At 43.1% G+C, this 17,188-nt stretch overlaps 1 protein-coding gene across 3 annotated transcripts in view; it reads right to left on the reverse strand.

The window, feature by feature from the left end:
* LRRC71 (leucine rich repeat containing 71) overlaps positions 1-17,188 on the reverse strand; it is a 129,871-nt gene that overhangs the window by 56,613 nt on the left and 56,070 nt on the right. For all 3 annotated transcript variants that reach the window (XM_077464916.1, XM_077464915.1, XM_077464914.1), the window contains exon 12: positions 16,718-16,840. In XM_077464916.1, the coding sequence (XP_077321042.1) occupies positions 16,718-16,840 (123 nt within the window). The remainder of the gene's footprint in view (positions 1-16,717; positions 16,841-17,188) is intronic.

A 17,188-nucleotide genomic window follows, 5' to 3' on the forward strand; every position in this document is an offset into this window, starting at 1 on the left:
GTAAGACAGCAAGAGATGCCGCTTTTAGCGCAGTGTACTGCAGGCAGCAGTATAAGTCCTTACGTCTGATGGCGATCTGCGTTTATTTGTGTCTCCCTCACCTCAGTAGGCATTGCTTTAGGACATCCCACTTAGTAATTACTATGACCCTCTGTGTCCCGTGATGTACGATAAAGAAAATAGGATTTTTATAACAACTTACCTGTAAAATCCCTTTCTTGGAGTACATCACGGGACACAGAGATCCCGCCCCTCTTGTGGGATACTTATTGCTTTGTTACAAAAACGGAGGTATTACCTGTAGGGGAGGGGTTAAATAGGGAGGAAACTTCCTGTCTAATTGATTACACCAGTGTCCAGCACCTGAAGGTAAGCTATAACCCACTTAGTAATTACTATGAGCCTCTGTGTCCTGTGATGTACTCCAAGAAAAGGATTTTACAGGTAAGTTGTTATAAAAATCCTATTTTTTTTTCAACCTCACCTACTATGTAACTATGTATATGTTGGCATCAGGAAAACAGAAAATTGTATCAAATACTTACCGTAATTTTTTTCTTTTCTGGCGCCAATGCATGGCAGCATAAGGACCCACCCTTGTACGTTTCGATATGTAGCTAATTACAAATAATGAAGCGGGGGCCTAACTACTCCTTTATTTATGCTATTCACTGGTCTTGAGTGGAAGAAAGGTTGAGCTCTATCACCGGTATGCTGCCATGGATTGGCGTCATCTGACTTGTATCTTGGTGCAGACTTCTGGGAAAGTCAGTGAGCCAATCACACAAGCAGGAAATTACATATCTGGGGGGAGTTCTGTACACATGCTGTGAACAGAACACCTCCAGGTACCCATATTGCATTGCATCTACAGAAAATGACAGAGCTGCAAAATGGAAAGGAAAAATTTCTTGTTCATATATCACAGGACACAGAGGCTTAGTAATTACTTACTGGGTTAGATAGTACCTTTAGGTGATTGGACACTGGTAAACCTAATTTCAAGTAAGTTCCACCCCTATATATAACCCCCCCCCCCCCCCATATGGAGAGTACCTCAGTTTTTTCGCCAGTGTCTACAGTGGTTGGTCACGTTCAAGATGTGCTAAGAAGAAAGCTCTGTTTTATGGCCTAGGAGCTATGCAACCAGATCCATAGCCTCGGGCCTATACTCAAATGCCTAAGATGGATGATATCCGGGCCTCGTGATAAGAAGAAACAAGGTTTTGCCTGTAATGTCTCTCCTTGGAGGTCTGGGCTCTGGCATCCAAACCTTGGTGCACTAATATTACAGTGGCAAGAAAGGTCCCTGGCAGAGTCTTTTACAGGTCCAGGGAGGAGATTCCTTTAAATAGGAACCCAGAACCCACAATGCTACCCGCCGTGATGAGTGAAGGCTGGAATCTGTCTGTTCTCAGCAGTTCCTGCAGTGGGGATAAGGTAAATGAAGACAATGCTAAAGGTTTTACGCATTATGGATTATCTTCTGTGAGTAGTTGCATGTCTTACCAGGTTTCTGCCACTAGAGGGAGTAAGAGACAACATGGTGTATACTTACATGCCTTCTAGGATACATGCTCAGTAAAGCTGGTCTGTGAATACTGCTCACCTCCTCCGCTGCCGGCTCTGCCACATAAACGCAAACAGAAAGGATAGATCCCACGAAGTCCTCTGATGACCTCCTTTCTCTTCCCACCTTGGCCGCCAAATGGCGGTCCTACGCGCGCATGCAGGGGGCACGCTTTTACAGCAGGGTTAGCGGGGAAGGAGGGAAGGCGTGGTTACAGCGGCGTGCACGGCGCACCAGTGCGCAGGTGCGAATTGGCCATTTTTAAAAGCGCCAGAGCTCCTGTAAGTGGTGGGACACAGAGCTGTGGGCTTAGTAAGCATCCCAGTGGATCGGATCCTGGCAAACCTAAGACACCTACTCAGCATCAGGTTGTGCAGTGTATAGCAAAGGTTTATATTATAAGACTATAGCACAACAGTGATTACGCTTTGCACTAGTACCTCTTCTTAGCAGCCTAGGACTATGTCTCCTTGTAAGAGGGCTTCGGGGGGGGGGGGGTAAAAGAGGCACCAGGATATCACAGCCTACATCTAGGTGTTCTGGACATGCCTGCAGAATACCATCTTCCTCTGCAAGACTGGAGGCAGCCTCTCCGGATGAGTCTGTACCCCTGTCAGGTTTTGCAGCCTCTCCCAATGTTTCAGCCCCTGTTTATGTTACAGAAGACTTTAAAGACTGCATTGGATGGTTTGGAAGGAAGGATTATGTTAGAAAAGTTTTAAATGTTTATTGTGTGACTATTAGAAAAACAATAATCCTGAGACTGATTTGTTAAAAAACTTACTTCTGAGCACATTATTGTATTAACTCATTGTATTGTTTTGTCCTAATTAACTCCATAGTAAGTTGTAGAATCATTAGATTTAACTAAATATGATAGCCTAAGAATGTAAAGGAAAACATGAGCTCATTGAATAAAGGTACTAGGTCGTACCATGACAACTTAAATTTATGTTTTCCTCAGCCAATAGAAGCATAGAGATGTTATTCTTATGGGTTATGTGAAGGCGGGACACAGTCTTTTGGGAGACATTTTTCTTCAGCTTTCGTCCTGTAAGCATGTCTCTCTGTTGTGGGCCACATCAGAAATAAATTGTCTGCTTCTCAAGAACACCTGATGTTTTTTTTACTGATCACAAGGGAATTTCCTAACATTTTTGGTCTTTCGAGCCGGGAGCAACACGCTGGTTTTCAGATCAGACGGCCCGACAACACTTCGGTGAGTATTGGACTTTGAAGCTCACCGAACCTTACAAGTCCCCCCAATCAATGTTATTTGGTGAAAAAGGGGCGGGGCCATAGATCTGAATTCCACTGTCTGTTTCCGAACCTTGTGTGATCCAGTCCAGGTGTTTGAGAGGTAAGATAATTTAAATTATTCTTAATTCTTTCTGAGTCTTTTCTTCTCTTTCTCTTGCTTCTGGTTTAATGTGTTGTAATTGCCGACATTGGTATTGATCGTATAATATCTAGATAATCCAGTGCTCGTAGACAGAGACACTTGGGGACGTTGTCTAAGGTAAAAAATTACGTCGCCCGCTGTCCGGACAGATAACAAAAAGATTTGAGGTATACCGAATGTCAGAGGTTTATTGCCTGACTATTTAAAGCGCTGTTTAGTTAAGTGATCTTTTAAAGATCGCAAGGCTAATTTTCTTCTGTGTGTGTTTACTTTATCTTTGTTTATGTTTAACCCTTTCTGATTCTCTCGATAGTGTGGGAATGGGTTGTTGTTTTTTTTCTCTTGTATTGACATGGTTTTTGTGCTGCATATTTCTAAGCAGATAAGAAGGCAAATTCACTGAACTCTCTCCCCCTCCCCCTCCCCTCATGGAAGAATTTCTCCTGATCCTGCAAGACCGTTGTAAAAGTTAACCCTTGATTAGCTATGATAATACAGAAGGGTTATATTGTATATATTGAAACTTAGCATAAAAGAAAAAAGGTAGATGGCATTTTGGAGTAAATAGAATGAATGTTGTAGAATTATCAGGTGGCTTGATGAATGTGAAAAGAAATGAAAAAAAAAAAAAAAAAAAGGCTGAGGATTTTTTTCATTGCTACGAAGGTCAAGAAGCTGTTTCTCAGAAACAAGAAAATGCAGATTGCCTGACAGAGGTTAATTTGTGCATCTGTGAAAATATTAGGACTTTTGGTGGGAAAAAGAGTTTGAAAAATAGTCTTAAAGTAAATATTTATATTGGATTGGAGTTATTTTTAGAATTCATAGACTTTCAACTGTGAAGTGTTAATGATGCAATGCTGTTTATATTTGGGTACATTTATAAGTCAAAAGGCTAAGTTCTGAATCAGAATACTAAAAAAAATTAAAAAGAAAGTTCTATTTTGGGGTCCTGTGGATAAGCTTAAAATATCAGGACCCAAAGTTCAAAAAAAGTATAGGTTAAAAAATGGCGGAATATTGGCTTCAGCATGCTAAAATTAGGGTAGAAGGACAAAGGACAAAGGAAAAATGCCAAGCCCAATTGCCCCTAGTGGACAAAGAGGATGATCTCATCTGCTGTACCCAGAGACCACCTCCCTATGGTGGTCCTCCCCCTCAGGTGCAAGTAACTGCCCAGAGTAACACCTTCCCTGTGACATCCACCCATCAAAGGAACCGCCTCTGAACAAAACCCCAATTCCACTTCCTCAGTCTCTCCAGACAGTAGTTCAGTCTTGGAGATGAACAGATCGATCCTTGAAACATTAACTGACGCCATAACTCATGTACTAGGTGCCCCAGCAGGAGCCAAGAGACTAAGTAAACCTCCTATTAGGTATGGTGTGGAGGACGGTGAGGAATACCCCTTGATAGAGGTCCCAAACCCAAGGGGAGGACAGAATGATGCACTGGGCCAGCCATATCCCTTGACTATGACTGTTTTTCGACCATGGACTGACAGTGATATACAAAAGGCTACAGAACACATAAAACATCCAAGATTAGGTCCAGCTGAATTCATTGAAAACATAGAGGGATTACGGAACAGTTATAAATTGAATGGGGTGGAAGTAGAGAGAGCCCTGAGGAGAGTATTAGGGTCAGATTGGGCTTCGGTAAAGGGGGATTGGGACCCCTGCGCCCCAGCAAATGCACATGGATGGGGGGATCCATTGCCTCCAGAAAGCCCAGACTTAGGAAACAGGTTGACTGCCCTACTGAACAGATGCCAGCTTAGATGGGTATAACGGACTGATTGGCAAAAAAATAAATAAATATGACAGTACAAGAAGACAAAGAAAGTGTCAGTGACTACCTAAATAAATTACGAGAGATTTTTAGAGTGTTCTCCGGGCTCCCCGAAGCTGAAGATGTGAATAGTGCATATTAGCAACAGCTAAAGATTGTTTTTTTAAATGGATTGAAACAGGATCATAAGGATTACATTGTTTAAAACATGGTTACTTACTGAACTGTATCAGTTTTAGATGTTTTACAATATGCTAAGCATTCTGAGAAGTATTTGAAAGCAAAAGCAAAAAAGAATGTGAAAATAAAAGGTTCTTATGCAAGGTGATGAAAGGGAGGAGGATGCAGAAGAGTACACTGCTGAGGCAGAACTAGAGGGGTCTCATAGAGGAAGGATTACTCTACAGAAATAGACAGTGCAACGAGAGTACTTCCACCCTGTGTACAAGCACTGGTAGCATCAGCGGTGTAGTGGTTAGCACTCTCGCCTAGCAGCGAAGGGGGTCACTGGTTCGAATCCTAATCATGACGCTGCCTGCCTGGAGTTTGCATGTACTCCCTGTGCCTGTGTGGATTTCCTCCGGGTGCTCTGGTTTCCTCCCGCACTCCGGAGACATGCAGGTGGGTTGATTGGCTTCTGTCCCGGTTTGGCCCTGGTATATGAATGGGGACGTTGGATCCTTGGGGGTGGAGAACGATGTGGGTGTACAGGGGTAGGGGCTAGACGCTCGCTCAGGCTGAACCGGATGGACTGGTGTCTTTATTCAACTTTACTAACTGAAAAGGTACCACATGCAGTGTTTGTTATCCTGTTACAGCAAAAGATATCACATTTGAGCCCAGCACGACACTTTTCCTGTATGACAATACTCTTGACACAACCTCACCTAACAATACAGAGGTGTACTACATTAAACCCATCCACGCTACTACCACTTCCTACTGACGGGTATAAACATGACTGCACTGTTGCCATCGCTGAAAAGGTACTGCCACGAAGTGATCTGAAAGATGTACCATTATCTAACCCTGACATGATACTTTTTGTTGATGGTTCTAGTAAGAAAAAATCCAGATGGCACAAATGCAACAGGATATGCAGTAGTGACACAGGATGAGATTTTGGAAGCGGGGCCACTACCAAAACATTATTCAGCACAAGTTGCAGAACTTGTAGCATTGACAAGAGCATGTATACTGTCAGAAGGAAAATCTGTAACCATATACACTGACAGTCAATATGCCTTTTCAACAGTGCATGTTTTCGCACAACAATGGAAAAACAGGGGGATGGTCACCTCCAGTGGTAAACCAATTTCACATACGGACTTCATTTTAGAACTCCTAGATGCAATACAGTTACCAAAAAAGCTTGCAATCTGTAAATGTCAAGCACATACAAAATATACGGACCCCATCTCAAAGGGAAATAAAAGGGCAGATGAAGCTGCCAAACTAGCGGCACAAGAAACACATAAAATAATGACAGAACAGGAAATCATAGTGATAGATCATACAGTCCTTACTGATATGCAGCAAAATGCCCCCCCTGGGGAAAAACAATATTGGAAAACAAAGGGTTGCACAATAATTGATGACATTTACACATCACCTGAAGGGAAACCGGTATTACCAAAATCTTTATTTAGGTATGCAGCAGTATTGACACATGGAGTAACGCATGTGTCAAACAGGGGGATGACTGAGATGTTAAATAAAGTATGTACAGCCTATGGATTCACAAACTACTCAAAAACTTTTTGCTCTCAATGTCTTATATGTGCAAGACACAATGCTCAGGGAGGTATAAGACCACAGAAAGGGAAGTTCCCTACACCGCAATATCCATTCCAACACATTTGCATGGATTTTATTGAATTAGACAAATGTGAAAGGAAGAAATATTGTTTGGTACCCAGGCACCCTGACCAAATGGGTGGAGATATTCCCGACAGGAAGTGCAGATGCACAGACTGTAGCCAAAGCATTACTAAGAGATATTATTCCTAGATTTGGAATCCCTGAAAGGATTTACAGTGATAATGGACCCCATTTTGTAATTAAAAAATATACAACATTTGATAGAAGTAATGAGAATTAAAGGGAAATACCATTGTGCCTATCATCCCCAATCAGCTGGATTGGTAGAAAGACATAATGGCATTCTAAAAAGCAAACTGAGAAAAGTTATGGAAGAAATAGGTAAAAATAATTGGATGTATTGCCTACTAGTAGCTGTGACCAGTATGTATATCACACCCCAAAAGAAGATGAAAAGGTGCATGTGGGAGATTGGGGTCTCAATAAAAAGTAATAAGAAAAAAGCAGTGGTACTCCCCAAGGTGGGATGGTCCTTTCAAAGTCCTTTTAACTACCCCTACTGTGATAAGGATTGTAGAGAGGTCTACCTGGATTCACCAGTCCCATTGTAAGAAGGTTTTACAGGCAGAGTAGGGCCAGTTGGCTACAAGAGGTCCAGAAAGTCCGGCTACAAAGGGAGGTCTCACACAAGGTGGGACTTGTCTCAAACCGGTGAAGTCTCCCTCCCCTTCCAACTCCCCTATCCTATCCGCTGGAACTCTGTAGCTGGTTAGGATGAAAGGGACAGTAATTATCCTTGGGTTACTGGTGACTCTAGGAGAGGCATCCATAAGAGGGGGTAGGCGCTATGGAAGAGTAGAGGAACCTTTGGATTGGGAAAGAACAGGAAAAGCATTAAATCTAACCTTTATAGAGGGAATAACTAGCACTATACTGGTAGACTTCTGTCAGATTGCAGATTGTGGGGATACAACTGGGGCTAGAGGACTTCTATGGGCAGATAAATATATCTGCTGGCTCTGGAATAAGGCAGGATGTCAAGCATGGGAGCATGGGTGTCAGGAACTGACCCCTCAGGAACATTTTTCCTTGAGGTATTACCTCCTAATAAAATTAAACAACAGGAAAAAGTAGACTCAGAAGGGAAAGAAGAAGGCCATACTAAAATAGAAGTTCTGAGTAAAACTATAAGATTCACTAACCTAACAATAGAAGATGCCATAGCTTTGGAGACGGGCGACCAAAGAAAAAATGAGTGGTTAGAATGGTTGAGGTACACGGTTAGAACTCTGAAAAAGGAAAACTGTTTAGTTTGTGCCGGAGCCAGACCACATTTAGCAACAGTTCCTTTTCCTCTAGATCACAATACAGATCCAGAAGGTTTAAAATGTATGTTGCAATTGTATAATAAGAGCTATAAACCTGAAGCAAATTCTACTTGTCACACATTGAGTTTGTTGTTTCCCCCAGTACAGAGACCTCAGATACCTCCAGCGGTTACCGCTTATCCGGGCAACTTTACTTGTTTTGCACTCCCAGGGAACCGTAGCGCGGTGGATCTTGGGTCACTTCCCGATGACTACTGTGTGGAGAGGATTAACACGGACAACGGTGACTGGGTTGAACATGACATTCAGAGAGCTGATGTCTGGTGGATGTGTGGGGATAAGAAACTGCGAGCTAGACTACCAGCCAATGCCCAAGGGGATTGCGCTATGGTCCAGCTGGCTATGCCCCTGAGAATCCTGTCAGAATACCCGTGGACTAAGAGTCACCGACAGTATCGTAGGGACACCTCTCCCTTGGGGTCATTTGACTCTCAGATCTACATAGATAAGATTGGGGTTCCTCGCGGGGTGCCGGACGAGTTTAAAGCCAGGAATCAGGTGACAGCTGGGTTTGAGTCTCTTCTCTGGTGGGTGACTATAAATAAAAATGTTGACTGGATTAATTATATATATTATAACCAACAACGATTTGTAAACTATACTAGGGATGCTGTGAAGGGCCTAGCAGAACAGTTGGCCCCCACATCTCTAATGACCTGGCAGAACCGAATGGCTTTAGATATGGTCTTAGCTGAAAGAGGAGGGGTATGCAAAATGTTTGGTAGCATGTGTTGTACATTTATCCCCAACAATACAGCTCCTGGAGGGACCGTGACCAGAGCCTTGGAAGGACTGACTGCGCTATCGAATGAATTGGCGGAAAACTCAGGTATTAATGATCCATTCACAACTTGGCTTGAAGGATGGTTCGGTAAATGGACTGGATTTATCACATCATGTTTGATCTCAATCGCTGTGGCTTTGGCCGTTTTGGTCACTTGCGGATGCTGCTGCATTCCCTGTATTCGAGGACTTTCACAAAAACTCATTGAAACTGCAGTCTCAAGAACAATGTATCAAACCCTCTCTACCTCTGAGGATACCTATGTGGACATTGAAGCTCAACTTAATGACATACAGTCCGAAAGTGTATAACACAGGGACTATCATCGAAATGTGTTGAGATAAAATAGTCACACAAAGAGGAGGGAATGTTAGAAAAGTTTTAAATGTTTATTGTGTGACTATTAGAAAAACAATAATCCTGAGACTGATTTGTTAAAAAACTTACTTCTGAGCACATTATTGTATTAACTCATTGTATTGTTTTGTCCTAATTAACTCCATAGTAAGTTGTAGAATCATTAGATTTAACTAAATATGATAGCCTAAGAATGTAAAGGAAAACATGAGCTCATTGAATAAAGGTACTAGGTCGTACCATGACAACTTAAATTTATGTTTTCCTCAGCCAATAGAAGCATAGAGATGTTATTCTTATGGGTTATGTGAAGGCGGGACACAGTCTTTTGGGAGACATTTTTCTTCAGCTTTCGTCCTGTAAGCATGTCTCTCTGTTGTGGGCCACATCAGAAATAAATTGTCTGCTTCTCAAGAACACCTGATGTTTTTTTTACTGATCACAAGGGAATTTCCTAACAGATTACTACCTTTGTCACAGCTTCCTTAAAAAAATAGCAGGAAAATGGGTAGGTTCCCTATCAGATGAGAATTCTGATAATGAGGAAAGATCCCTATCAGAAGATGGGGATCAGGTGCAGTCGGACGAATCGGGAAGAGGAGAAGCTGTCTTCTACCTCCCAGACCCTCAAAGCGCAGGTGCAATACTATTCCTAATTGGTGCTTTCCACATACAGATTGCCCTCTGCTGAGGCCTCCATTTGCCCTGTTTCCTCCCTGGGGTCCCGGAAATCCCCACAGGCTGTGTACGCCTTTCCAACTCTCCCTTTATTGGATGAATTATTGTATGAGGACTGGGGTCACCCAGATAAACTCTTTTCTGCTCCTAAAAGGTTTTCTATGCTTTATCCAATGGGAGGAAAGTTTCACCAAGAAGTGGGGAGTTCCAGCCATAGATGCGGCAGTTTCTTGTGTGAAATAAGAGCCTGACCTGTCCTGTGGACAATGCTCAAGGATTTAAGGATCTAACTGATAACAAGTTGCAAACTTTATTTAAAGCCTCTTTCTCTGTGGCAGGCGCTGTAGTCCAACCTATGGTTGCAGTGATTGGCACGTGCCAGTTCCTTAAGAAACAAATGAAGCGGGTGCTTGGCCTCCTTTCTACTGAGGAGGCTGAGGTTTATGCAGAACTTCCTAAAGCCTTGTGTTTTATGGTTGATGCCATTAAGGATTCTGCTCAGCAAGCCTCTTGCCTCACTCTCCTACTGATACACGTGCGCAGGGCCCTTTGGCTTAAGCATTGGGCAGCTGAAGCTTCATGCAAAAGGTCTTTAACTGGGTTCCTGTTTCATGGAGCACGCCTGTTTGGGGATGACCTGGACAAACATATCCAGAAAATTACCGGGTAAAACCACGTTGTTACCGATCAAAAGAAAGAGTAAATGTCCTTCATTTAGACGTGCTCTGTCCCAAGCCTCCTCCTTCAGGCAGTGGCGACGGCCTCCCCAGTCAAACACTAGGGGAAAGGTCCAAAGTCAAGCCCAAGGACAAAAGAAGCCTTGGGGCCCAAGATCTGGTAAACAGAACCCCAAAGTTCCCTTGTGAAAAGGTGCCCCTGCTCGGCCAAGTGGGGAGAAGACTGGGGAGAAGACTGCTGCAGTTTGCATGCATTCAGGACAGACAGGTAGCCTCCACAGTGTCTCTGGGCTACAAGCTAGAGTTTCGGGTGTTTCCACCATCTCGTTTCCTAAGGTCAAGAGTCCCCAGGGATCCAGAAAAAAGAAGGCCCTTACTTCTGGCCTTAAAACATCTGTTATAACAAGGGGTATAATTATAGAGCTGGCCCCAGAAGAGCAGGGCTCGGGGTACTACTCAAACCTCTTCACGGTTCTAAAACCAAACGGGGATGTCAGAGCTATTCTGGATCTAAAAGACCTGTATCAATTTCTAGACATCTGTCCTTTTTGCATGGAATCTATCCACTCAGTAGTCTCCACCCTTCAGGGGGGAAGAATTTCTGGTATCAACAGACATCAAGGACGCATATTTGCATGTGCCAATATTTCCCGCTCACCAAAGATTCCTAAGGTTTGCAGTGGGTCAGCGCCACTTTCAATTTGTGGCTTTTCCTTTTGGTCTTGCTACCGCCCCTCAAGTGTTCACAAAGGTTCTAGCCCTGCCCCTAGCAAATCGAAGGGCTCAGGGCATAACTGTGATAGCTTATCTGGATGTAGTAAAGTGGGGTATTCCTGAGCCAACTCAAATGGCTATAGAGCATGTCTATAGGGCTATGGCTATAGGGAAATGTCTGAACCCAATGTGATAGAGCTAAAAGAATAGTGGTGCGCTATACACATAGAATAAGAAAATGGAGGTGTATGATATCCTAGTGGACCAGTATTGTAATAAAATCAATATCTAAAGGCAGGTGCTGGCAATTACCAGGCTAGTAAATATATGGAAAAAAAAACAATACTGGCTAATCATGTACAAATAGTATCATCAGAGTGATGTGCAACAAATAGGTAAGTAGGTGTTAGCAGTAGCCAGACTTTCAATCCGTGAAATAGAATAAATATCTAAAGGCAGGTGCTGGCGATTACCTGGCTAGCAAATATATAGAAAAAACACAATTCTGGCTAATCATGAACAAATGATAACATCAGAGCAATGTGCAAAAAATACGTAGGTAAGTGTTAGCAGTAGCCACACTTTCAATACGTGAAACAAGGTGCATATATCCCAAGTGAAAATAGTAATAAAACAAATTATTTAAAAGTAACGGGTCGTGTAAAAAACACGGTTCATGTATAGAAATGAATGAGTCCATATAAAAACATGTATCACAGTGTCCATAAAAATACTTCTTCCTGTAAAAATATAGTGGTTCTTGTGCTGGTGGGTGATTTGTGAAATCCTCCATGCTGATAAAATATATGGGTGTCCTCTTACCTTAGTGCTGTAAGGTAACAGCATATAAATATATAACTTTAGGGTCCTTGGTGACCGTCTTAGCGTGGTAGCCCAGGCTCTTGTTGTTATAGGTGTCCTGCCTATAATCAGCGTTAGCGTCCCCCCTTTAGTGATAACCTTTGAGATATCCAGGATGGGAGGGTCTCGCCAGTAAACCATATGCAGAGATTAAGCACAGGAGGGATGCCACATAGTGTAGTATATTTAAAAGGTATTTTTTCAATTTAAAATAAGACAGGTACTCACATAACAACGAATGAACAACAGGCAATGTAAAAAGGAGCAGAGAGCTTGATAGCGTCACTTCCGGTATCACCTTTCCCGACGCATGTAGCTTATCTGGACAATTTGCTACTCAGAGATCAGTCCATATCACGCCTAAGCCACAATGTGCTCTGCATGGTAAAGTATTTAAAGTACCTAGGTTGGGTACTCAAGCTAGAGAAATCTTCCTTGCAGCCCCTAAAGAGGCTGGAATATTTGGGCATGGTCATAGACAAGCAGAGTGTTCTTACCCAGGTCAAAAGCCAGGGCCAAAAAGGATTTAGTCCAGGTAGTCTAAGCAAAAAGAAAACCCTACATCCGACTACGTATGAGATTATTGGGGAAGATGGTCGCCTCTTTTGAGGCTGTCCCTTATGCCCAGTTTCACTTGAGGCATTTACAAAACAGCATCCTCTCTGCCTGGAACAAGAAGGTTCAAGCCTTGGATCTTCCAATGTGCCTACCCCCAGGGGTACACCAAAGCCTCAATTGGTTGTTACTGACCAAGAATCTTCTGAAAGGAAAAATCTTTGTCCCAGTTACTTGGAAACTCGTTATCACAGATGCTAGCCTAATAGGCTGTGGAGCGGTTCTGGAAGAAGCTTCCACCCAGGGAAGATGGTCCAGAGCCGAAAACCTCTTGCTCATCAACATTCTGGAAATTTGGGCAATTCCTTTAGCCATCAGGGTCTGGACTTGCAGACTACAGGGTCATTCTGCTCCGGATACAGTCTGCTGATGCCATGGCTGTGGCTTATATCAATTACCAGGGAGGCACCAGGAGTGAATCACATTTTTCTATGGGCAGAAAGGCATATTCCTTGCTTATCTGTGGTCTTTAATCCAGGGGTAAAAAATTGTCGGGCAGATTTTCTAAGCCGCCAGCAGCTGTGTCCAGGAGAATGGTCTCTACACACCGACTTATTTCAGACCATATGTCAAAGGTGGGGTACCCCGGATGTAGACCTGTTTGTGTTCAGGTTCAACAAAAAACTGGACAGCATTGTATCAAGGACAAAGCATCTGCTAGCACAAGGGTCAGATTCCTTAACGATTCAGTACACTTTGAGCTATGCCTTCCCTCCAATTCCGGTTCTTTCATGGCTCCTTCAGAGGGTCAAGAGAGAAGCAAAGTCGGTCATTCTGGTGGCTCCGACTTGGCCCAGGCGACCTTGGTATGCAGAGATCGTAAAGATGGCAGTGGGGAGACCTTGGGTTCTTCCGCTGTGTCCAGATCTACTCTCTCAAGGTCCAATATTTCATCCTGCTTAACAAAGTCCAAATTTGAAGGTTTGGCTACTGAGACCCACATTCTAAAAGGCCGTGGACTCTCAGAATCCATCCTTTTCACTCTGGTTAATACTAGGAAGCCGGCCTCCAGGCTCATCTACTACAGAATCTGGAAGGAATATGTTTCCTGGTGTGAACCCAGAGCATGACACCCTAGAAAGTATGCCATTAGCAGGATTCTTGCCTTTCTTCAGTTAGGCATTGCAATGGGTCTGGCTTTGAGCACTATCAAGGTACAGATCTCAGCCTTATCAGTATTCTTTCAAAAGCCAATTGCCATTCCCTGGTCCGGCCCTATGTTCAGAGGGCACTGTGCTTGAATCCGCCAGTCAAACCTCCTGTGTCCCCATGGGATCTGAATTTGGTTTTGTCTGTTTTTACAAGAACAACCTTTTGAACCATTACACCATGCCTCTTTAATTCTTCTGACAAAAAAGCTGGTCTTTTTTGGTAGTAATTTCCTCGGCTAGAAGGATATCAGAATTCTTGTAAAGAGCCATACTTGATTATTCACAAAGAAAGGGTGGTGTTGCATCCTCACCCGACTTTCCTACCTAAGGTAGTGTCAGGATTCCATCTGAATCAAGATGTGGTCCTTCTGTCCTTTTTTCCAGATCCGCAGTGTGCGGAAGAGGAGTTGCTACACTCTCTCGATGTTGTAAGGGCAGTCAGTATCTATCTGCAGGCAACCTCTCAGATATGAAAGTCTGATTGTCTGTTTATTCTGCCAGAAGGCCCCAGAAAGGGCCAGGCAGTGTCGAAATACACTATTTCTAGATGGATTCGGCAGGTTATTATTCAGGCCTATGGTATAAAAAATAAGACTCCTCCTTTTTAGATTAATGACTCCTCCTCTTCAGGTTAAATCGTACTCAACTAGAGCGGTTAGTGCTTCATGGGCAGTGCGTCACCAGGCCTCCATGGCTCAGATCTGCAAGGCTGCAACTTGGTCTTCAGTCCATACATTCACTAGATTCTATCAAGTAGATGTAAGAGGGCATGAGGATGCCGCATTTGAGTGTGCTGCAGGCTGCAGTTTAGATCCTCTTGTCCGTTGGCGGTCTTGTATTTTTCTGATCTGTATTTCCCTCCCCTCAATTTGGCATTGCTTTAGGGCATAGCAGTAAGTAATTACTAAGCCTCTGTGTGACGTGATGTATGAAGAAGAAAATTGTATTTTTAAATATAGCTTACCTGTAAAAATCCTTTTCTTGGGAATACATCAAGGGACACAGAGCTCCCGCCCCTCTTCTGGATTATACGTTGGGGTACTTATGGGAGGGGTTATATAGGGGAGGAACTCACTTGTAATTAGGGTTACCAGTGTCCAATGACCTGAAGGTACTATCTAGCCCACTAAGTAATTACTAAGCCTTTGTTTCCCGTGATGTATTCCCAAGAAAAGGATTTTACAGGTAAGCTGTATTTAAAAATCCTATTTTTTAATAACATTCAATTACAAAATGACTTGTGTCCCAATTGTATGCGCCATATTCATTTTTTTATTTCCTATTTTTTTCCCATGAAAGTGGAGTTACCCTTTAAGTAAATCAACCCAAATGATTTCCATATTTTGGCTTTTATGCATTGCTGTTAAGAGAACAGTTCCAAAAAGGGATTTTGTCCCATTCCTCTTTGCAGATCCTCCACAAGTTATTAAAATTTTGAGGCTGACGTTTGGTAACTCGAACCTTCAGCTCCCTCCACATATTTTCTATGGGATTAAGGTCTTCTTGAACCACTCCTTTGTTGCCTTGGTTGTGTGTTTTGGGTCATTGTCATACTGGAATACCCATCCACCACCCATTTTCAATGCCCTGGCTGAGGGAAGGAGATTTGACGATACATGATTTACATACATACATGATACATGATGATACATGATACAAGATTTGACGATACATGGCCAGGTCCATCGTCCTTTTGATGTGGTAAAGTTGTCCTGTCCTCTTAGCAGAAAAACACACCCAAAAAATAATGTTTCCACCTGCATGTTTGTTGGTGGGGATGGTGTTTCTGGAATCATAGGCAGAATTCTTCCTCCTCCAAACATGGCGAGTTGAGTTGATGGCAAAGAGCTTGATTTTGATCTCCTCTAACCACAACACTTTCACCCAGTTCTCCTTTGACTCATTCAGATGTTCATTAGCAAGCTTCAGATGGGCCTGTACACACGATTTTTTTGAGCAGGGGGACCTTGCGGGTGCTGTGGAATTTCAGTCAATCATGAAGTAGCGTTTTACCAATTGTTTTCTTGGTGACAATGGTCCCAGCTGCCTTGAGATCATTGACAAGATTCTCCCATGTAATTCTGGGCTGATTCCCCATTGTTCTCATGATCATTGAAACTATTCGAGGTAAGATCTTACATGGAGCCCCAGACTGAGGGAGATTGACAGTTATTTTGTGTTTCTTCCATTTGTGAATAATCGCACCAACTGTTGTCACCCTCTCACCGAGGTGTATGGTGATGGTCTTGTAGCCCATTCCAGCCTTGTGTAGGTACTGCATGCATTTAGTTATTTATTTCCATCTATGAATTGAGTTTAACACCTCAAACCGGCATAGTGAACTAACAGTTTCAGGATCGTATGTGATAGTCAGGGAAAAAGTATCTGAACATCTAAATACTGCATGTGATCTGCTTTAGTGAATGGAGCCCAGTGGCTTCCTTCAGGCAGTCACAATTTCTGATCCATGCATCCATGTCACCTCCTCACAGCTGGAGTCTTTGCTACAGGAGGCAGCATTTAACCTCAAAAGGTAACGAAGGGAGGAGCTGGAGACATGATGTCATCCCCCTGTCTAACAGAAGTTGATGCAGGAGCTTAGACAAGGCAGGAATGCTGCAGCAAGCATGCAGCTAGGGAGCATTGCTTGGCAAGTATTAAAGCCGGGGGGGGGGGGGGGCAGTCAACTGCGGATATTTTAATTTGTCCTGAATGGGCAAACAACAGTGCCTCTTTAAACAAATATTGTTAGGAAGATGTAGACTGTGATTCCTATTTCATGTCCCAGCATAGAGAACAAGCTGGACACATGCACCAACGGTGATCTGCACTGACATTTTTTGAAGATGGAAAGCACATTGGCAGCTACTCATGTTATTATGTGTAAACCTTGAAGGGTATGTCATACCTTCTTCTTTATGCTCTGTTTGGTCTTCTGTGCCTGGACTTTATCCCCCTTCTCAACAGCCGAGTTGCTATGGTGACTAGGTGGTCTGTCACTTTTGGAATCAGCATGTCGAGAGGTTGTTGGCTGTTAAAGATGACATAAAATGGAACCACAGCAGTCATTAGAAATAACATAATTCTTTTGCCAACTCCTTAATAGTATTACAAAAAAAGTTACACAAATGAGAGGAATGCAAGCATCAAACATGCCTCTGTTACTCGATACCATACTATAATGCACACTCTGGAAGTGGTAGTGTTATCAGCAGGAGGACAAACTCTAGACAGAGCTGCCCATTCATTGAGTGAATCTAGGCTGGTTCCTAATGGTTCTTGGCTGAACATAGCCTGCAACCAGTCACCCAGGGTGCGGCTGTCAAAATACATTAGCTACAATTGGAAAAATTGTCAACCTAAGCTATAAAGCTTGAAG

The sequence above is a fragment of the Lithobates pipiens genome, unplaced genomic scaffold, assembly GCF_037356315.1.
Source record: "Lithobates pipiens isolate NorthernLeopardFrog02 unplaced genomic scaffold, aLitPip1_a1.2 Scaffold_30, whole genome shotgun sequence".
NCBI classification, from domain to species: domain Eukaryota; kingdom Metazoa; phylum Chordata; class Amphibia; order Anura; family Ranidae; genus Lithobates; species Lithobates pipiens.